The 24,289-nt window shown below is 36.2% G+C and overlaps 1 protein-coding gene across 3 annotated transcripts in view; it reads right to left on the minus strand.

Moving 5' to 3' along the window:
- The window catches only part of HMCN1 (hemicentin 1), a 508,266-nt gene that overhangs the window by 396,698 nt on the left and 87,279 nt on the right, over positions 1-24,289 (minus strand). For all 3 annotated transcript variants that reach the window (XM_029226849.1, XM_029226848.1, XM_029226847.1), the window contains exon 2: positions 7,503-7,573. In XM_029226849.1, coding sequence (XP_029082682.1) covers positions 7,503-7,573 — 71 coding nt within the window. The remainder of the gene's footprint in view (positions 1-7,502; positions 7,574-24,289) is intronic.

Here is a 24,289-nt window from a genome sequence, read left to right on the forward strand (position 1 = left end):
AGAAAAACAAGAAATGTCCCATCATAATCCACACCCACCCCATTCTAAATATCTGTGTATTCTGCTTTGAAAAAGCAATGCAACGGTCAGGATACCCTTCTATACTCTTTGTCCTTCGAAGTGCACACAAAAGATCATTAAGAAATCAGCCAACTATTTGCTTCTGGATAGGGATACCAGGATGGATAGCTAGAAAGGAGCCAATCATTCCCAGTGCCCTCCAGTTACTTATCTTAGTTCCCATCCCTCACTTCCTGGGGGTATAGGATTGTTTGTCCTTCTAGTAGAAAACTCCAGCAGCAAACTAAAGTTTGAATAGATGCTTCATTCAGGCACCAAGAAATTTCAACAATAAAAATAATCAAAACCGCCTACAAATACAACTGCAGTATAAACACTACCTTTCAATCTCTTAAAATGCATCTTGTTCTCGTGTCTCTCCAAGGTGACTGTGAGGTTACACTTAAATAAGCTTAGCACGCTAAGTAGCAAGAACACATGCTGAGCAAAGGGAGTCATTTTCAATTTACAGTTATCATTCTCATTAGCCGCTCAGTAACTTTAGGTGAGCCGATAACCCAAAGTGACTGGAGGTAGAAGAGGAAGTCGAAATCTTTAAGAAATAAATTTGTTTCGTTGAGGATGAGACCAGCCCTAGACCTACATCTGTCTTTAATTCTCTACTTTCCTACTTTGAAGTAAAATACAAAGAGAAATTATATAAATAAACGTTAATTTGATTAGCTTAATAAGGTTACTTAAACCAATCTTTAGAAGAAAAGTAGCAAAGTGAAAAAGGACACTGGCTTTGACATTAAATACCTCCACTTTTGAGACTAACCTTGCTTCTTGCCAGTTTGGTGACCTGAGGAAGACGTTGCCTAAGATCTCAAAGCTTGAGTCTCCTCATTTGCAAAAAGGAAGATTAATATTTGTGTAGGTTTGAAATGAGAGGATGACTTTAAAATACATGCAAAATCTTTCACAAGGCACAAGTTCCATATTTGTTCATTTATGGTATAATTATTTGGTGATTATTTCTGCTAAAAGAACCTCGGAGTACTAGAGATAGTAGTAGTAATAGCAGTAACGATAGCTAACATCTATCAAGTCCTTATTTTGGGTCAGATGCTGGTTCTACTATTCTTGTAGCTTTCACACGTATTATGAATTTTACGTATTGGACTCTATCTCACTTTCTTCCTTAAATTAAATACATGCCATTCCTCCTGTAAAAGTGTGTATATGTATATGCTGATATATATGCATTTGTAAGTTAAATGCATATTTGTAAGTCAAATGCATATTAAGAAAACTTAAATGGAAATGAAAACTGCTTTCTTCAGTTGAATCATGTCCAATACCAAACATGAAAATGACATCTCTTATAGCTCTACATTATATTTATCCTAACATATAATCCTTTCCCTTTTCTTATTCTAGTCAATTTTACTTTCTTAATTTTTTGGGTTATATATCAGTTTTGTTTTTTAAATTCATATAGAAGACTTCTATAAATATAGAAATAAAAAGGACACTTTTGCACAGTAGCATGATTTAGAATACTTGAAATTAAATAAAATGTATACTGAATTGACATCATAAATCAACATTATCCTCTATGTTAACAGTCTTTGCCTATCTGGCCACAGTTTTTCATATTCTCTGTTGGCAGTTAATTCTAACATCAACTGTTCTTATGCTACAGCAGAACATTTTTTCCCCTTAACATCAGTTTGTCTATTTATTCTTCTGTTTCAGTTAAAGAATGACAATAATTGGACCTTACCCTAATCTTCATAACTCTATCTTGCTGCTATGTTATGATGCTGTTCTACATATTTTTACTCTTATTCTTGCTTTTATTAAGGTCAATTTTGTCAAAACACTTCTCAAAGAAAAATTAAATTATGTGTGAAATTTTTCAGGTCTGGGGATCAACCATCTATATGAAAAAATTATAATTCCATTACTGTAGAAATATCTTCCTTCTCTACACTTCAAATGTTTGACTAATATGCTTTTTGTTCTTTAAAATGTTTGGATAAAAGGCTTGAAAGCATATCATTGCCAATACCATTTTCTAAAAATCAACAAGCTTTATAGCTTCTTACAAAGACTGTGACCTGAGGCAGGACTTCGCACTGCACATTCACAAGGATATTAATTCCCAAAGCTCTGTGTGATTTGAATACCATTGCTGTCATTTGTCTTCCCTTCTTTTCCCCAGAGAGAAAGCTCACATACTTTTCAAGTTACTTCTCTGCATTCCAGATGAAAGAAGATGAAGGAAAACGAAATTAATGTTATAAATTTAATGATTTAAGTTTAGCGATTTTTGTTACGTTTTTCTTGGAAATTTTTAAATTGCTTTTCCCCAAGTTAATTCCATATCTCTACAGGAAAAATAGCTGAACCTAGTAAAAAGTTAATGGGCAATTATTTAATTTACTTCCAACTGAATTTACTTTTCTTGTTTTCAAAACGATTAAAATATGAAAGGAGTATTTTTAAAGTTTTCTTTTTTAGGAAATCCAAGTTAATTTTAACAAGATAGCAATCCTTGTTGCTCTTTATATCAGTGATTTGGGGGGAGTTACTAAAAATGGTAGAAGGGCAACTGAAGAAGTGTCTGGAAATTATACACACACACAATTTAGTATTATTCTAAAATTTTATGAAATTTGTAAATTTTAGTTTCACAGAGTGATTTATGAAATAAAATATTCTCTACGAAACACTGAAGAGAAAACAAAATATATTCTTTAGGTTAGATGTTAAGCGATAATGTAGCCTAGTGTCTTGTCATATTTGACCCTTACTTGGTGACCTTTTTTGCCATTGATTAAAAAAGGAATAATTCACTAGAAACTTTGAAAGTAAAAACACTTCCATGGTATTCCCAATGCCTATAACAATGCCCGATTTTGAATGAAGAGAAAAAGTAAATATTTGATTTCTTCCCTGGCTGGTTGTTCTAATTAAGCATCCCCTTGGACCCTAAGACAATTTAAAATTAAATTCCATAAGATGCAGCCAATACAGAGGAAATCTCCAGAGAAATGGACACCAGCTTTCATTCCAGGGGAGAAAGAAAGATTATTTTCTTGAACAGAGATGTTATATGACCCTATAGAGTGTCTGTATCAAGTTCAATTCCAGAGCTTGGCTGGGGAGAGAATCAATGGAGTATGATTAAGAATCACAAGCCTTCACCCTGGAGACAAATGGAGCAAGGAGGATAAGGGTACTCCCTGAAGATCCGTCAGAACAAAAGAAGGGGAGAGGCAGGAAATCAGGAAGTGCCAGCGCCAGGTCTCATTGAGAATGTAGGCATTTTCATTCTGGCCAGATTTCCAAGAATATATCCCAGCTGAATTCTTTTTCGCAGAGAAAAAAAATGAATACAGTAAATCTCTTCCTAACATTCTATCAGCTAGAAATCTCCATTACTTGGCCCTTCTGAATCTTTATATAATGAAAACTGATGATTAGGTTCTTAAGTATCCTTTGTACCATCAAAGTAAAGTTTGTATTATATCTGATATAGTTTAACTGTTAAATATACATTTTAAACTGTAAATATACATCTTTATATAATGAAAACTGATGATTAGGTTCTTAAGTATCCTTTGTACCATCAAAGTAAAGTTTGTATTATATCTGATATAGTTTAACTGTTAAATATACATCTTTAAAAGAAGCCACCCATGTATGACATTCATTTATAGCTATTTAAGTCCACTCTACTGCAGACACTTGTTCATCCCACAGTGGACCAGAGGCTCAATGAGAGCTACGAGGCTCTTGCCCTCAGGAGCTCATGATAAAATACCAGAACATAAAAAGTTTAAACAGTTAGGGCAGTACAATTTCTAATTCCTATGATCCATGTACAGGACAGAAATTTTTCTGTAAAATTTTTTTTCAAAGAATGTGGACATCCAAAGCAGCAAAGAAGTTGCTATATCAAGGGATAGAAAAGTAAATTGCCAGTAAGTATCAAGATAATGACTGAAAAAGAATGACATGGTATAAGAGAAAGGAAATGGAGGATTAATGAAAAAGATTATCAGAAGAAATTGAATAAAAGAGAAAAACAGTCAAGGGATAACTATATACACCTATTTAGATACTTATGAAACATAATTCAATTTAGTATGCAATTTAAAAATAAAGACAGTCACAATAAAAGAATCACGATGGAATACATATTTGGAATGCCAAACTTTTGAGTTTTTTCATCCTATGTCCCAATTATGCTCATACCGTATATAGTTCCAAATCAAGTCATGCACCCTACAGTGAACCAATAAAGTATTAAACTTCAAACTCTAATTTGGACTCTGTTAATTTGTACATAATGGTTCGTTTGTTCATTCATTCTTGCATTCATCAAAAATTCAGCACATTCTATATGCCAGGCATTTTACTAAGGGATTCACTGATGAGCTAAATCAGACATAGTTCTTCACTGGGAAATGCCAACTAGTTTGTGATGGAGAGAGGCAGTGAGATATGACCGAGCCTGGAGGATAGGGCAGGATTTTCTGAGGAAGTGGTATTCCAGATGAGATTCTGAATATAGGATTTTAAACTAGGTTAAAGGAGCATGAACGTGAGGGCAGGATGAAGAACAAGAACTTCCTATGCAAGGAGAACAGCATGTGCAAAGGTCCTGTGGGGAGACAGGTGGGGATACAGACAGGAGGAGGCTCTATGCAAGGCCCCTGTGGCAGAGCTCAGGGTCCAAGGGAGAGAGCAGCTCTAGGAAGGGCTCTAGGTTGACAGGCCTCAGGTCACTCATGAACTTGGGAAGACTTTGATGAGATGGGAGTAGGAGGTAAGTGGACAGGGTATTAGGGAGAAATGTTCAGAGATGTATTTTGAGATTATTTTGTCTGCGTGTCAGAGTAGAGAAAGGCCTGGAAAAATAAAAAGAAGAGTAAATGCAGGAAAATCACTTAGAAGCTTTTTTGCATTAATTTAGCCTAAAGATACAGTAACTGGGACTAGGACAGTGCCAATAGAAAAGGAGAAAAGTCAATTGATATCAAAATTATTTAGAAAGTTAAAAACCAAGACTTGATTCATAGTTTGTATATTGGGGTGGGGAGGGGGGAGAGAGGCAGGGAATGGATATAGTAAGGATAACTCAGATCTTTGGTAGTATAACCAGAATATTGTAGGCATCATTCACAAAGATAACAAATACAGAACAAAGAGCAAGGATTTAGGACCAGATTTGGGGCAGTGGAAAGAGAACATTTGTGAGTTTCACTTTGGAGGGCCACTGTGACATCCAAGAGCCTGACATAAGGGTCTATTTCTCAGAGGAGAGGCCTAGGCTAGAAACATATTTATGTGGGTATGGATGATTTCTCCTAAAGAGAAGATATAAAAATGAGAGAAAAAATAGGGCCACTTTCAAAACCTCCTAGGATCCTAAACATTTAATGGTCAGTTGGACAGAAATGAGCTGCCTAGGAAGCTGAGGAAAAGTGGGAAACAAAATGGGAGCATACATAAGGGAAGAGAATGTCTCAAGAAGAAGGGAGAGACCAGTATTGCCGAGAATTACAAAGATGTTAATCTAATATGCTGACAAGTGAAATGCTACCACTGCATTTAGCAAAATACAAATCATGTATCACCAACTAGAGCTACTTTGACAGAGCAGGGGTGTGGCAACTAGATCGAAACAGACTGAGGAGTAGATGGGGAAGGGATGTGAAGAAAAGATGGCGGTCAATACAGACAATATTCTTGACACTGAAGGAACTGAGAGAGATAAGTTATTTGTAAGAGGATGTGAGAAAAACAGAGATTTGTTTATTTTGTTTTGCTTATAATGGTTTGATTTGTTGGGATCCGTTTGTTTTGGGGGGAGGCTGAAACATATTTAAAAGTAAATGGGAACCCTTAAGCAGTTGAAAAAAAAAAAGAAAAATACAGTTTGATAGGTTAAGATCCTGAGAAAGCCAAGGAGTTGTGATTAAGTAGGGAATGAGGATGGGATGGATACCAGATGTAGGTGGATTACATGCTAGGTATGAGGAAGCAGAGGGCTTCCATTTATATATGCCTGTGTGTGAAACAGTAAGTGAGACAGCTTGCTCAGACTAGACCATTAGCTGAAATAGCCAGTAGTGAAAGGGTAATAGGATAGAGGTTTAAGAAGAATGGATAAGATTTGCAACTGTCATTGAGAGGAATGGGAGATATGATTGACCAAAGAAACATAGTAGGATCATGGAAGTACTAAGAGTCCAGTGAACATAGGTGGTTATGTATTTACAGTGGAAGCAACCTGCCATGCTGTGAGGTTTCAACAGCACTTGGCCATCGGTGGACATAACTGCAGTCATTCAGGAATGAGGTTTTGCCTTTTGAACAGAAAAGCAGTGGACAAGAAAGAAAAGGGAGTGTTTTTGAAATGATAGGGCTCTGAGCAAGACTGGAAGAAAGTGCAAAAGGAGAGATCTGATGGCCTGGGAGACAGGATAGGGGTCAATGGACTAGCGTGCTTGATGAGGGTGAAGGAGTAGTTGCAGTGTTAAGTAGCTGCAAAGACAAGCTTGTGGACCTGCTTGAATTGGTGACCTGAGAGACGGAACAGATCGGGGTGATCCTAAGACCCAGAGGGTGTGTGTGAGAATAGAAGGCCGAGATGGGGTACTGAAAAGGGCGTTGAAGACAAATAGCATGTCAAACAACTGAGAGGAGAAGGTTCTGACAGGTCATTCCCATCAATGCTGAAGTGCACCGGAATGACGGCAGCCCGAAAGGGGAAAGGCAGCCAATGATTCAGGTATCGATAGCTTCAATGAATGATGAGGACTGGCCAAAAGATCTGTAGGTGATTGCAGCAGATACCATCCATGGAGGATAGGACAGTAAAACGGCCTCAAAGAAGCAATTCTTTTTTGACTAATGGATTTGGGAATAATGACCTCAAAGCAGCAATGAGGAGAAGGTGCATATCAACCCTATCTCCAAGTCCTGTTTTCAGAATAACATTTAAACCAATTATTCATCTTCTCTACTAACAAAATTATACTTACAGTCAAAAATTTTGTAGAGATGACTTATAGCAAAGAATATCAAAATTACCGTAATTATACCATTACTATTACAGGGAAAGAATTAACTGCTCCTTATGATTCTCAGGGAAAGGAGTCATCTGGAACAAGAGTCAGTAAACTTTTTCTCTAAAGCATCATACAGTAAACACTTCAGGCTTTGTGGGCCAGTGTGTCACAACTATGGAATCCTGCCACTGTTGCATGGAAGCGGCCATAGAAAATGCAGAAATGAAGGTGATATTTTGAACCCAATCTGTCCCACTACCATATCTATCATTCAAATCAAGTCAGAAAAAGTGGTATTAGAGTTTAAAAACCAATAACCACTGCTTTCAGACTTAAAACTAAAGAAAATCAGCCAGAAGTTCATGATTTTCCTTTCCCTTAAAAGAAATAAAATTGAATGCAAGAACTCACCTGAACATAGAGTTCTCTGAGTTCATACTGAAATTTCTTGGGATCTGTGGTAACTGTTACTGGGCCAATTTCTGTGGAGATAAAAATGACATAGGTCAAAAATAGTGATCGATAGCATTAAAGACTTTAATGTACTATGTCTGCAAGTGTCTTTTCACTATGCACTACATGGTTATTTAACAATTAGAAATAGTCAGCAAAACAACAAAGACCACTTCTCAATTTATAGCAACCAAAGAATACCTTAAAATTTGCTGTAAATTATGCATACCTTAAAAAGTGGATTTTTAGCCTCAGAAAATGCAAAGAGATAGTGAAAAAGGTCACAGGACAAAGAGTCAGGAGACCCCAGTTTCAGTCTCTCTTTACTCTCACCAGTCAGTGATATTAATTGGGCACCTACTTTGTTGTTGAAGTCTAAATGAATCACTTATTCATCTTTTAATTCTTCTTTCTCAACTATAAATTGTAAATTTGTCTGCAAATAAAAAATTTAATACTAAACAAAAAGAAAACAAATGACCCTTCCCTGTCTATCCCACAGGGTTTTTAAGAACTTATAGAAGCACAGATATGAGGATATTAAAAGTTCAGAAAACAGTCCCTATCACTTCCTTCACCATGGCTGGTATTGCTGTCCATCACTATCACCATTCTCCTAAGCTGGCTTTGACCACCATAATTATCTTTGGGGTCGCTGACACCCTCATAACTGCCTTAAGGTACTGCACAAACCATTGTTTCATGTGGAAACAGGTGAGGGGACCATTGCATTCCTTGGAAAACCAAGATCTAAGTCAGGTGAAGAGAGAGAGCCCAGATACCAGTGTGGGTTAAATTGATTGATTGATTGATAGAACGATAGTGAGACAGATATAAATACATATAGATATATACAGCAGGTTTATAATAAACATTTTAATGTGCCAAGACCATTTTCTAAAAACAGAAAATCAACCTTTAAAATAGACAAGCAGAAACTGGCCTTTACAGGTATCAATTACTTCCCCCAGGAAACATTCATATATTTAAGTAACAGTATTAAAATTCATCCAAGTATCATGTGTACAGACATATCACCTTAAATTCGCAGGGTGGATGAAAATTTTTCTATTTTATCTAATGAAGATAACAATACAAAATTATAAAAATACTTAACATTTAGTTTTTACAAGACATTATCTAGCTTCAAATGCTTACTGCTAGAAAAGGACTTTACGACTTCAAAGGCTCATAGTTAATTAGCCAGGCCTTCTATAATGTGCTAAATGTGATATAAAAACAGACTTTTAGAATTTTAGAAATAAATGAGGTAAATTGGAAAGGAAGCACGATATGCCTGTCATAACGCATGTAATTTTTCTTAGAAATTACATGAAAAAAAATCACCATCCTTCACCAGATTAGACACCTTGCAGTATGCAAAAGGAATGGAGAGGCGATTGAAGAAACTGTGTGAAAATGCAAACATCTGCATTCTATACAGAGCAGAACAGTCACTGGCTGTGTAAAAGTCATGTCCTGAGTATATGGAAAATCGGAGAAGCCCACTCCCTCAAGATTAAACAAAGGCATACTTTGCAAAGGAATGCAAAACAGCAAAGAATATGCTAGGCAGTTACACCCTGACATATAAATTGTCAGCAGCACTGTCAAGCCAAGCTTCTATGTTCCTACATGGTATAATACTGAAGTAATTCTAGAATTCAAAACTCAAGAAGTAGAAAGAAATACAAAGAATACTAGAAAAAAAATTATATGAAAATAAAAAGTACAGACATGCCAGGACATTCCCTATAATAATAATTTTTAAAATAACCCTGATACATGTCTGTTCTTCAATAGTGGAGACTGAGGGATGCTATTAAAATAGGAGGACTGATTCGCCTTCATTTAGTTATTGAGAGATTCAAATATCCACCTGTTTTCAACAAAGATAGGAAATATCTCCTGAAGCTCATTAATGTACATTTTTGCAAGTGACACTGGACAGCTGAGGTAAAACTTCTATCAGTTATGAGCAATACTCAGGAGAGGTAAAGGCCCACTGAGCTGCCACATCCCTCCAGGTGTAAGCATCTTTTCAAACTCTTTTGAATTGAATGATACAACCATTTGGCAAAATCAGCCCTCCTCCCTCTCAGGACTTGTGTCCATTCCAGTCTTTCTCTTCATTTAACAGAGCCTTATGCCAGCTGTGTCATGAGCAATTTCCTCTTCTCTTCCTTTTTTCTCACGTTGGTTTCATCCCCTGCCAAGCCTTTGATGACATTCAACAGGTACAACTTTGTCTTCTCTTCCTTCCTGAACATGGTCCTCTATTGCTTATAAAATTAAATGGGAACCCTCCAAGGCATTTCAGGCCCTCTCTTCTATTTATCTAATCTTCCAACTTCGTCACACCCCTTAGCATGAAGCTACTGCTCTTCCTCATCCATGGCCATCCCCATGTCCATGGCCATCTGCCCATACACCTCTTATTCTATAAAGCCTGATTCAAGTCCTATCTTCTTGAATGTTTTGCCTTTTCTTCAATATGCTTTAATGTTGTTTGATGTCTGTATAATAAAGGCATGGGAAGAATGAAGGTGAATAACATTTAACAGAATGCAGGGATAATATCATATTTTATTCAACCATCAATCTCCAAACAGAATCCTCAAGCTAGATGGGGCATTAAAGATCATTTGGTTCAATTCTCTTATCTACAGACAAGAAAACTTGAGGTTCAGAGAAGATGACCCTGAAAGATTTTGGTAGTGAAGAAAGAGGTTAAGATATCTAGAAATGTTTTCTACACTGAGCAACCTCCACACCTCACTAACATTTCCTCTTTTCCAAGATCTCCATTCTGTCAATGATTACATCACTATTAACTTCCTTCTTTCCTCTGGACCATAGGCAAGACAGGCCATGTTCGGAGTGCCTAATTCAATGCACACAATATCTAGAATTCTTTACTGTCACATGCCTGGATATTATCTTTAATAGAACAAAGAAAATTCTCTCTCTTGCCTAGTAGATATTATAATTAAAAACACAAAGAAACCTCGCTAGAAAATTCCTTCTCTAATCTATTTAACAAACACACATTGATCATGGACTATATATGGTTGCCACCGGTAACATAAGAACGACCAAACATGAACCCTGCCCTCAAAGTCCTGACGGATCTAGTGGAGAAAACAAAACTAATATGTAATTACAGTACAATACAATAAATGCATAAAGAGAAGTATGGAAAAGGTAGTGGGGGAGTACTAATTAACATAGAAAAAAATGTTTTTCAGAATGAACCATGGGGATTTCAAAAAGGAAATGAAAATTTAGGATTTCATATTAGAGAAAACAAAAACGTTCTTTATTAAAACTAATTTCTTTTTAAATTCTATATATCAAGTTTTCACGACAGCCCTGTATTTTATCAAATTACTGTTACCTATAACTATCGATATTTGCAAGTACAATTCACAATACTTTGTAACATATAGTGGCTTCCTTTGAGCCTCACAACAACCTCATGAAGAAGTTAAAATACATACAATTATACAAAAAACTGAAGGTTGGATGATAAGCCAAAGCCAACCAGTCCCTTTGAAGGCTACCACAATACTGTGTGCCTGTGACATGATGGCATCTACCAGATAATACTATGGCTGCCATTGCTTTTTTGTCTCCCTCACTTGACTGTCAGCTCAAGGAGATGAATTGTCTCAGTGTACCTATAATAGATTATCAGTAAACGTTTGAAGACAGGAAGAAGGGAGAGAAGGGAAAAAAAAGAATAAAGGTTAAGCCCAGGCCTTCAGACCCTTTATTTTGTGCTCTTTTCATTTTACCATGGAGCCTCCACGCTATAGCTAAGACCATGCTACATGATCAGCATGATGACACTGACTAGTCAACTGAGAAAGTTTGTTGTTGTTGTTTGTTCAGTTTACTCTTTTAACCAAATGTCTTGCTCTTTAATCAAGTTCTTTTTTTTTTTTTTTTTTTGCGGTACGTGGGCCTCTCACTGTTGTGGCCTCTCCCGTTGCGGAGCACAGGCTCCAGACGCGCAGGCTCAGCGGCCATGGCTCACGGGCCCAGCCGCTCCGCGGCATGTGGGATCTTCCCGGACCGGGGCACGAACCCGTGTCCCCTGCATCGGCAGGCGGACTCTCAACCACTGCGCCACCAGGGAAGCCCTTTAATCAAGTTCTTGATGCAGATAATCAATAGATACAATTTTCCACATACAGCTTATCTTAAAAAGCAAAAGAACATTAAGGTAACACGTTATTAAAAATATAAGGAGTATGTCACGCTTCAGAAGACTACATTTGATTTAAAAAAATAACTGTCTGAGACTCTAAAAAAAGCCTTTCCTCTTCTCATTAATTGTGTTATTTCCTGTTTCCTAGGGATTTATCAGATGGGTTGGATTTATTTCCAACATCTCAGCCATTGTTCTCTTAACCCGAGTTGCTGGATTGAATTTGAGAAAATAGTGGAAAGAAGTTCACAGTGTAATATTTTCTTTCACTGCTTCACTTGGCAAGATCGATATCCAGTTCCTCACTTCCTTTTTCCTTTCTACTAACAGATTTCTGATCCTTATAGTTTTTCTTTACTCAAAGTGGCTCCTTGATAATAAGAGGAATATTTACTGCTGCTTGCTGGGGTCTCAGTACTGTCTGTGAATGATTTGATAACAATGTTCACAATTTCCTTGCTTTTTTGAAAAACATTATGTAGTTCTTGGCTTTATATTTATAGTTATACATAAATATGTGAAAAGTTAAAATGAAAACCCCTAAGCTGCATTATAAACTAATATTTGCAAAGCACTGTAAAAGAACAAAAGAAATATATAAATCACAGGGCTTGCCATAATGGAAATTTAAATATAGTTGAAAACTAAAAAAAACAGCAAGGTATGAAAAATTAAAGTTTAATCTAGCATCAGAGAAGCGCAAGTGATATAGATACAGAGGGACAGCAAATTTCTTCAGTGTCCAGAGAAAGACCTCCGAGCTCTAGGGAAATATACAGTGAAGGTATCAGGGAGAAGATGTGGTATGGCACTTGAAGAGAACACTGGATACAGAGGGTGACGTCAGAGCAAAGAAATTCCAGGCACTGTGATATGGCCTATTCAAAACGCCTTCCATGAGCTGAATCTCAACACATTCCACTTTGTAAAAATTCCACTTAGTCAATAATTTTACACAAATCAATGATGTCTTCTATGTGCAAAGTTGCTAATATAAATATATACATATTCAAAATATTAATTTGTTTACATGAAAATTAATAAATTATGTTTCTTGCCTTGGGATGGTACAGAAAATCAGATTAATAACTATATTTACTTTCACTGTTTTCAGTTGAATCTATGATACACTCTTTCCAGATTTCTCTCTCCTCACTTAATTATAATGTTGCTGTCCAGCACCATTCTTAAATGATTTGCATCTAAGCCACAAAAACAGAACTGTTTCCTGACTTTGAGCTGAGCCAATGCCAAGTATATTTCAGGCCTCATTTAATTGAGTACATGCCTACTCACATTAGAACAGGTAATTTTCAAGACCACTTAAAGGCCCTTAATGATTATTTTGACATGAAGTGATGTACTTGGTGTGTTTTATAAAATCTGAGTCAAAGATGAATTCATGTACAGCATGTCATCTAATATTGATTACATAGCATTCTGATTTAATTTCCAAAAAGATTATTCATTTAACAGTGAGTTGTATAACCTTAAACGTATGCACTTAGCAACACTGCAGATAATATATGTATAATGAAAGGCTCATTTCACTTGGACTGAACAGGATATAGAAAAAGTCATGAACATGAATTCCGTAATGTTTCACAGCTGTTTAGAGGAGGAAGCAAAGAAGAATGCCTTAATAATTGACAGTCCTCACAGGACTGTGAGGTATACTGAGTAGGATGTTATTGCTTAGACTGGACTTTGGCCAGGGCTCCAGCAAGCATTCTTACAACAACAGCCGTGGGATTTTTAATGGCCAACAAAATTCAGACGCTCAGTTTCACCTGTAATACTAAAAATGGCATTTTTTGTTTTTTGAGCAATGATGTTGCTGATTATACGGATCTGAAAATGAAAACTCCAAGATAACAAATTCTTTTTTAAATACATCTTTATTGGAGTACAACTGCTTCACCATACTGTGTTAGTTTCTGTTGCAAAACAAAGCAAATCAGCCATATGCATACACATGTCCCCTTATCCCCTCCTTCTTGAGCCTCCCCCTCCCATCCTCCCTATCCCACCCCTCTAGGTCATCGCGAAGCACCGAGCCGATCTCCCTGTGCTCTGCTGCTGCTTCCCACCTGCCAACTATTTTACATTCCGTAGCGTATACATGTCGATGCTACTCTCACTTCGCCCCAGCTTCACCCTCCCACCCCATGTCAAGAATTCCATTCTCTATGACTACCTCTTTATTCCTGCCCTGCAACTAGGTTCATCAGTACCATTCTTTTTTTTTAGATTCCATATATATGTATTAGCATACGGTATTTGTTTTTCTCTTTCTGACTTACTTCACTCTGTGTGACAGTCTCTAGGTCCATCCACCTCACTACAAATAACTCAATTTCGTTTCTTTTTATGACTAATATTCCATTGTAAAATGTGCCACATCTTCTTTATCCATTCGTCTGTCGATGGACATTTAGGTTGGTTCCATGTCCTTGCTATTGTAAACAGTGCTGCCGTGAACATTGTGGTGCATGTCTATTTTTGAATTATGGTTTTCTCAGGTATATGCCCAGTAGTGGGATTGCTGGGTCATATGGTATTTCTATTTTTAGTTTTTTAAGGAACCTCCATACTGTTTTCCATAGTGGTTGTATCAATTTACATTCCCACCAACACTGCAAGAGGGTTCCCTTTTCACCACACCCTTTCCAGCATTTATTGTTTCTAGCGTTTTTGATAATGGCCATTCTGACCAGCAGGAGGTGATAACCTCATTGTAGTTTTGATTTGCATTTCTCTAATATTTAGTGATGCTGAGCAGCTTTTCATGTGTTTCTTGGCCATCTGTATGTCTTCTTTGGAGAAATGTCTATATAGGTCTTCCGCCCATTTTTTAACTGGATTGTTTGTTTTTTTGATATTGAGCTCCATGAGCTGTTTGTATATTTTGGAGATTAATCCTTTGTCTGTTGTTTCATTTGCAAATATTTTCTCCCATTCTGAGGGTTGTCTTTTTGTCTTTTTTATGGTTTCCTCTGCTGGGCAAAAGCTTTTAAGTTTAATTAAGTCCCATTTGTTTATTTTTGTTCTTATTTCTGTTACTCTAGGAGATGGGTCAAAAATGATCTTGCTGTGGTTTATGTCAAAGAGTGTTTTTCCTATGTTTTCCTCTAACAGTTTTATAGTGTCTGGTCTTACATTTAAGTCTTTAATTCATTTGGAGTTTAAGATAAACTCCAGAAAAAGATATCACAAAAAAAGAAAATTATAGAACAGTATCACTGATGAACATAGATGCAAAAATCCTGAGCAAACAGAATCCAACAGCACATTAAAAGGATCATACACCATGATCAAGTGGGGTTTATCCCAGGGATGTAAGAATTCTTCAGTATAAGCAAATCAATCAATGTGATACACCACATTAACAAATTGAAGAATAAAAACCATATGATCATCTCAATAGATGCATAAAAAGCTTTTGACAAAATTCAACACCATTTATGATAAAAACTCTCCAGAAAATGGGCATAAAGGGAACCTACCTCAACATAATAAAGGCTATAAATGACAAACCCACAGCAAGCATCATATTCAATAGTGAAAAACTGAAAGCACTTCCACTAGGATCTGGAACAAGACAAGGATGTCCACTCTCGCCACTCTTATTCAACATAGTTTTGTAAGTCCTAGCCATGACAATCAGAGAAGAAATAAACGGAATACAAATTGGAAAAGAAGTAAAACTGTCACCGTTTGCAGGTGACATGATACTATACGTAGAAAATCCTAAAGATGCCACCAGAAAACTAATAGAACTAGTCAATGAATCTGGTAAGGTTGCAGCATACAAAATTAATGTACGGAAATCTGACATTCCTATACACCAACAACGAAAAATCAGAAATTAAGGAAACACTCCCATTCACCACTGCAACAAAAAGAATAAAATACCTAGGAATAAACCTGCCTAAGGAGGTGAAAGACTTGTACTCAGAAAACTATAAAACACTCATGAAAGAAATCAAAGATGACATAAACAGATGAAGAAATATACCATGTTCTTGGACTGGAAGAATCAATATTGTGAAAATGACTATACTGCCCAAAGCAATCTACAGATTCAATGCAATCCCTATCAAACTATCAATGGCATTCTTCACAGAATTAGAACAAAAAATCTTACAATTCATATGGAAACACAAAAGACCCCAAATAGCCACAGCAATCTTGAGAAAGAAAAACGGAGTTGGAGGAATCAGACTCCCAGACTTCAAACTTTACCACAAAGCTACAGTAATCAAGACAGTATGGTACTGGCACAAAAACAGAAATACAGATCAGTGGTACAGCATACACTGCCCAGAGATAAACCCCTGCACATATGGGCACCTAATTTACGACAAAGGAGGCAAGAACATACAATGGACAAAAGACAGCCTCTTCAATAGTGGTGCTGGGGAAAACTGGACAGCTACATGTAGAAGAATGAAATTAGAACACTACCTAACACCAAACACTAAAATGGCATTTTAACATCAAAATATATCCAAGCATTGACATGGTATACTCAGATAATAAAACATATAATATTTTAAGTCATGCTATTTAATCAAATTTAACTAACAAGCTTTCCAATGTGATCAAGATACTCTGAAAGCAAACAAGAAGAAAATTAATACTATTTTCCAGAACATTTTTAAATTTAGATATGATATTCTTATAGGAGACTGTGTTTAAAACTTTAAAATGAAAAATATTAGAATTCATTTCAAAGTTTTAATTGTTCTCTTAGACAATTCTTTAACATTAATAGTCTTCCAAATAAAAGTAAACATTGGGGGGGATAAAGAAAAGAAAAACTATAAAAGGAGCAGTAAAATGTTTTTGAAAAAGAAAATAATATGCTTGAAAATCCTTAGAAAAGAATCATTAATATTGCTGAAATTTCCACATGTTAGGAAAACACACTTAACTTCAGCCCTGATTGTTTCCACAACTAAACAAATACATGCAGTCCTTTGATCATGTTTTCAGGGAAAATACAATTCAGTGGTCCAAAACCATATTTACGAAGTAAACACTTTATTTGCAAACAATGAGAATCAGAGGCATGGCAAAATATAGATGATTTTCATGTGTCTGTATATATGTTATAATATGTGTATGCTTTTCCCTAAATACTTGCATTCATTCATTCATTCAACAAACAGGCACTCTATCCTTAAGCCTGGTTCAAATAGGCAGGCGAAAGCAAATACATTTAAAGAGTGGGGTCTTGAGTGTATAAGAGAGTCAGAAGTATCTGGGTGTATCTTATAAACAAAGAGGTGGCTGAATGGACTTGTGACCAGTTGTACCAGGCCCTACTCTCAAAAGAACCCCTGCTTTGGGGTTTAATGCTTTGCAGTCACTGTCTTGAAATAATTTTATGTCTGAATTTATGTTTCGTAAAGCAAACTTCAATGGGAAGATGTTAACATGTACTCCAAGTTTTTAGCCTCATCTCATACATGGTCCTGCCCCTATCACCTTCTGGGGACAGGTTCTCAGCCACCTGTTCACCCACCCTCATATGCCCCCAGCCATACCCAGCACCCCAGTCCCTGCTTCTGCCATCTGCCCCAGTGAGGACCTGGATGTGAGGATTGGGAGGGTTAGGATGAGGGCACTCAAGTGCTGGCCAAGGTTAGAGGCCAAGTCTTAGCCTCTCAGCTGGGACAAGCCTTTTAATGAACTCCCAATCCATATGCCAGGCACTTCCCAGCACCAAGGTTTAAAGATCTCTGGGGGTCATCTGTCTGCCAAGAGTTGAGGCAATGGGGTCAGAGACGGAGGAGATATCTGGCTCAACTTCACCAGACCCTGCTTCCAGCTTGAGCACAGTGCTTGGGTCCCAATGGCAGGACGGGGAATCTGACAGCCTTCATCCCTAGGTGGGACCTCAGGGACCAGAGGGGCCAGTGTGGGTCTGCACTTGAACCACAGGTATCCTGCTACCCAGGGGCGCTCCCTTCGCAGGTGCCATGCCAGGAGGATCTTCTCTTCCTCCTTGCAACCCTCTGTAGCCTAGCTTAAACCACTAAGCGAATTTTACCATCCATCTTTATTTTGTGCAATGTCAATATTAGATGCAAATATCAGAGCATTTGACTATTATGTAGATTTACCCAAATTATACAATTTGTATTTCACGGCTGATACCAGATGGTGCCTCCAGCTTTCCAGAAGAGACACACAAGTCAGATTTGGGTAGGTTGAAAGAGGAACCATTCATTTATAATCCCAGCAACAGGATGAATGTTCCAGGTTTATCATGACATTGAATTAAATAGTACTCCTTATTGAAAACATAAAGGATTTTTTAAATGAAAAAAGACCACGGTTACATAAAAGAAAGCTAAATATTAAAATGTTATTCTGCCAAGTTAATTTATGGATTTAATACATTAAAAATCTCAAAAAGAATTTTTTTTTGCTTATGTTTTAGAATACTTAGCAACAATATTCCTAAATTTATTCTGAACAGCACATGGGCAATCATATCAATGAAAACTGGCCAAAAAAACTATAAACAGGACATCTTAAGCATGAATAACTAAGAGGATAGAAGTGTTGACATACAAATAAATATGTAATAAGTAGAAAAGAATAATTATATACAAACTAGCATCTGAAGACAAGATGCATAAAGTAAGATTATTTATTTTAAAAATATTTATCTCTAATTCATATTTTACAGTATCTAGTAAAAATAAGCTCCAAAGGGTTAAATGGTTCAATATAACCATTGTAATTATTTCAACTGAATATAAATTAGAATATATATCAGATATATATAGAAAAATAACATTCTCCTTTTCAAAGTAATAGAAGAAATCACAAGGGGAAATACTGACAGATATGAATATATAAAAATCAAGTAAAAATTAAAATCTAAAAAAGCTATAAAGCCAGATTTGCCAACATTTATGTCATCAATTAAAATAAATTAAAATCTCTACTATCTGAAGAGATCAAATTTTTACAAAAAAAATAATAAAGTACCAATCACTAAATGAAAGGAAAATTCATTAAAAGAAGGATAACAAAAAAAAAAAGACCAGAAACAAACACTCATATTTAGTTATAGCAAAAGAGAGTGAACTGCAGCAAATTTGAAGTATCTTGTAAGAAAGAAAATGATTTTGTTTAATATTTTCACTCAAACCAGTATCATAGTAAACCTGCAATACTGGTACGGTTGTTAAGATTATAAGTGGCTGTAACTTTTGTGAAATTCACTGTAGTTATGTGTATGATATGATTATAAGTATGATAAGTCTTAAAAGTATCTTGTGATAAAGTCATTTCCCACTTTGTTATAATCCGCTGAAAATAGATACTGATATTACTAGGATATCAATAATGTCAAAATAGAGAAATGATTATAAACATGATTCTCTAAATAATATTAGGCAGCAATTAAACTACTGTTCCATGTAGAAACACAAGTGAATGTTCATCTTACAACATTAAAAAGCAAAACATAGAATTATAGGTACCTTGATTGCAACCATCTACAAAGACACATACGCATAAAAACAAATTCTGAAAGGTCACACCACAGTAAAAATTGATTCCTGGAATAAGTGGAGTGATGATTACTTTTTTTCTTTCTTCAAATTTTTCAAATTATTTGTACTTGTAATTTAAAGAGAAAGAGAAGAATTTCACTTGATCACATACAAGTATGAGGTTTTGTTCATAAATTCTGGCTGACTGTGGTTCTTAATTAGTTTAAATTGGTCACTGGAGAAAAGAGGCAAAAATATTTTTCAGCATCGGGCAACATAACAAGAAAAGCATTGATTTGAGACATTATCTGTTAATGTTGTGAGGCAAAATATTTTAACTATTTAGAATCTAACCAGAACAGTCATTGTCTGGATATGGTATTCTTTTCTAATCTTCTCACTTCCAGCTTCCAGCTTTCTTTCAAATGCCCAACTCTTGACAATGTCATCTTCCTACTGTTAGTTAGTCTTTATTGAATATACAAAGAATTCCTTTTGATTGGATGAAATAAAACACTCTCCACACTTGTAACACGGAAGCTCAATCACAGTCACATTTTGTTTCTCTTCTGCTTATTATTGACTTTTTTCTCTACACACTCTTGCAATGACGTGTGTTCATATACACATGTGTCTTCTGTTTTGCTTTTTTTCTCTTCATAGAAAAAATATGGAAAATAGGAAATACCCAGTATAATTGTAAATATTGAACATGAAACCAAATCATCACTGTGAATATGCATTTTAAATTTAAATACCACTCCTACTGGGAAGAAGTTCAGAGTATTCATCTTAGTTGGTAACTAAAAGCATCCCAGATTTGGAAGTTACTATAGTCTAAGGTAATGAAGTTAATTTACTATGTGCCATTGTGAATAGACTCCAAAGGCATTTTCAACTCAAGACAAACCCGTGCATCGTACCCGTACCTGGTAAGAGGAAAGCATCCACATAGGAGCCATCTCACTTCTCCTCCCACATCACCAGCGCACTACTGCATTAGCAAGGAGAGGGATGTCCCCATAGATACCAAGAGGCTGTGGCACATATCCAAATCAAGAACAAGAGACACTCTGTGGCATTTCTCTTGTATCACAGTGATCAGTCCTTTCTTACCATTCAGGGTTTCAATACCTCTGCTCCAAGCTCCCATGCTTCCCTATTTTACTCTGAAGAACATTCCTATTAACCAATTATATCAAGCCTTCTCTTCAAAACTTGAACTGCAAAAGGCAGGAGTTGTTTCCTTTTTGTACTACATTCCTCAAACCAAAATAATTAATATGTTTTACAGACATCCATTAATAAAAATTAGCAGAGACACTGAGAGGGAGATTTGGCCAAGTGAAATTCCCAACCAAACTGACTAATAATAGTGCTTAGATGGGTGCTGATCCAGACACCACTAGAAAATCTACATAGTCTAGAAGAAAAGTGACATTGGATTCGGGAAACTGTCCACTCACATGGCCCTCATTTACTAAATGTTTGACCTAAGAGTCAGTCAGTTGTCTTTCTTAAGAGCTCAGGCACTGGAATCAAAACTACTTGGGTTAGAAGCAAGGCTCTGCCACATAATAGTTTCTTGGTTTTGTTTTTAATTTTTATCCAGTTCCTAAATCTCAATGACTTTCAGTTTCCCCATCTATAAAGTGGGGAAAATAATCATAGCTACACCACTGGGTTGTCGTGAGAGTTTAATCAGGATAGCATGCATGATGCAATGCTTGGAATGGATTAAACACGCTAACTCTGCTATTGCTACTGCTGCTACTGCCAGTAACTTTCATGACAATGTAAAATACATTATGCTATGTACTATGATTGGTTATATAAAAATCTACTATAATATAAGGAACAAATTCAGTCTTGGAGTTTAGAAAAACATAATACTTTTCTTGTGCTTATCACTGATTAAGATGATTTAATGAATTTGAATTTCCAACTCAAATTGCATTAGTTATATAAGGTGTGTTGTTGTTTTTTTTTAAGTAAGGTACATTCTTATCAAGCCATGCCTCCTAAAAAAAATCTTCTTATTTTTACCTTGCATCAGATGAAAAATGTCAAACTTTTAGACAAATAAAACTCTTGCTGGCCTTTGGAGATAACAAAACAACATTTCTCATACTTGTCATTAAATCAGATCTCAGAATCTGAAGTTACATGATCAAGCATTTCAAAAATATGTTTGATCTTTAATTTCCACTTCTCTGATACTTAAAAATATTAATACCCAAACAGGATTGAGATAAGAACAGCATTTATCAAAAAGAGAAAACAGGTATCTGATTTAGGGTTGCTAATTAATATAAGAAAATACTACCGTCAAGTTCTATTTTCTATTCACTCTTCCCAAAGTAATATAGAAAAATGTCCACCTCTACACCTTTGTTTATATTTTTTCTATATAAGAGACTGTTCTCTCCCTTATCAAACTTTTCTTTAAGATTTAATTCAGGTCCCAACTTTTTCGGAACAAATTCCTGAGTGTTTCAATCCTTAGAGGTCACTCCTCTGAATTCTTTTAATGACATATCTCAACTGTTAAGTATTTACCCAATGTGGTAAATGTCCTCTAAAATGGCCTCCAATGACCCCCACCACCTGATACTCACACCCTTGTGTAATCTCCTCTCCTTAAGAATGGGCTGAACCTAATAACTTGCTTCTAATGAAGAGAACAGGGCAAAAGTGATGGGATGTCACCCACCACTGGGATTAGGTTGCAAAGAGACTATGGCTTCTGTCTTGCATGTACTCTCTTGCTCTCTGATGGAAATTACCCATATGAGCTTCCCTATTATCCTACGGAGAGGTTCACGTGGCAAGGACAGAGGGCATCCTCTGGCCAACAGCCAGCAAGTAACTCAATCCTGACAACAGCCATGTGAGTAACAAAGTGGCCCTTCTCCAGTCAAGCCATGCAATGACCACAGACTCAGTTAGTGCCTTAATTGTAGACTTGTGGGAGACCCTGAATCAGGGGACCCAGCTATGTTTTACTGGGATTCCTGACTCCCAAAAAGTATGATTTAATAATTGTTTGTCATGTTACAACACTAAGGTTTGGAATAATTTTCCACGCAGCAATAGATTCATTTAACTCCATATTCAGTCTCCATAGCTAGATTATAACTGCTCTGATGACAGCAACTGTGATATTTTGAATCTACATCATTTGGACAGTGACCTTCACTGTGTGATGATGGTAAAGTTACAGAAATACTTCGACAACAATTTTGAACAATATATACAAGTATTACTTTAAAAGTCACTATAAACTGCAGTATCTTCAGAAATCTATAATTTAATTTGCAAAACAGAGAAAATATAAACATATGTATGTATATATGCATGTGTTTATAATAAGTAAATGCCCACAATAGAAACAGATCATAAATGATCAAATTTAGAAGAGGCAAGAAGTAATAATTAAGGAAATGAAAAGTGTGATATCTGGAAAGTCAAAAACAGTATGGCTATCTGAAAAATATTTAAGAAAAAAATACTAAGCATTACAAAATCTCTTAAAACAACTATGGCATTTAATCCTAAAAATTGGAGAAATAGTGAACATTAATAGAAATGATGTCATTCATACATTATCTCTAATGGTGCCTATGAATTTCATCATGATAATTAAAGCAGTAAAGTTAGGTGGATGAATTAAGCAAAGAAAATTCAAAGAAATTGAAATTGAATTCAAGACTCTAAAGAAGTTATTAATAAAGCATACACTCTGCCAAAGAATAAATGGACAAAAATTTAAGCTCTCTTCTGGCAAACACTCTTCTTCTAACACTTTTTAATTCAATAAATCATCTTTCAGTCCCTACTAGGTAATCATACCCCATGCCTGAAGCTGACCACCGGAAGCCTGATAAAACAGTTCACATTGTAGCCCAATTGCTTTGTGAATTTGTGATGTTTTAATTCTGTAAATCTCAACCCACCTATCGAGTTTACTGTAAAAAAGCTGAATATGCTTGGCACAGGTCATAAGGAAGAAAGTTCAGAAGGCCTATTTCTGAGATGGAATACAACAGACTAGCATAGAACAGAATTGTGAAGTGCACTGTTCTTAGTGCAAGGGAACCAACTGTGGAGGACACAGACGTGATCTCCTTCCCCATGGATTTCACAGTATGAGAGAGAAAATGGACAATAAAACAAGTAAACGAGCAAAGAGGGAAAAAAATAGCAACAGGCTGGAATAAGTGTTGTGATGGAAATAAGCAGGCTATGGGACAAATAACGGGCAGAGGGGCTGCTTAATACTACAGCATCAAGGAAGACCTCTTTCATTTCCTTTGTGCAAAACGAATGTCCATAATCTTTGTCCATTTTTTTTTTTTTTTTTTGCGGTCCGCGGGCCTCTCACTGTTGTGGCCTCTCCCATTGCGGAGCACAGGCTCCGGACGCGCAGGCTTAGCGGCCAGGGCTCACGGGCCCAGCCGCGCCGCGGCATGTGGGATCTTCCCGGACCGGGGCACAAACCTGTGTCCCCTGCATCGGCAGGCGGACTCCCAACCACTGCGCCACCAGGGAAGCCCTGTCCATTTTTTATACTGGGCTGTTGCTCTTTTTGTGTCAATCTGTGAAAGGTGTTTATATTAAGTAAATGAGGTTTTGTCTGTGACATGAGTTGCGAAAAGTTTTTTCTACCTTGATGTCTCTTGTGGCAATTTTGGTCATGTAGAAATGGTTTTCTTTTATGTGGTAATAAAATTTATTACTCTTTTCCCTATGGTTCTTGGTTTTTATCATAGTTGGGAAAACTTTCTTCATGCTGAAGTTATATAGAGTTCTCCCATGATGTCTTCTAGTCCTTTTAAGGTTTATGTTTTAGATTTACATCTATGGTCCATTTGAAGTTTCTGCTGGTGTAAGCTATGAAGTATGGATCCACTTCTCTTCCAGATGGCTACCCTGTTGGCTCATCATTATTTATTGAAAAATCAATTTTTCCCTACTGATATTACATGCCACTACAATTCATGTATGTATTCTAC

The sequence above is a fragment of the Monodon monoceros genome, unplaced genomic scaffold (genome assembly GCF_005190385.1).
Source record: "Monodon monoceros isolate NGI ecotype Baffin Bay Population unplaced genomic scaffold, NGI_Narwhal_1 Super_Scaffold_18, whole genome shotgun sequence".
Lineage (NCBI taxonomy): Eukaryota > Metazoa > Chordata > Mammalia > Artiodactyla > Monodontidae > Monodon > Monodon monoceros.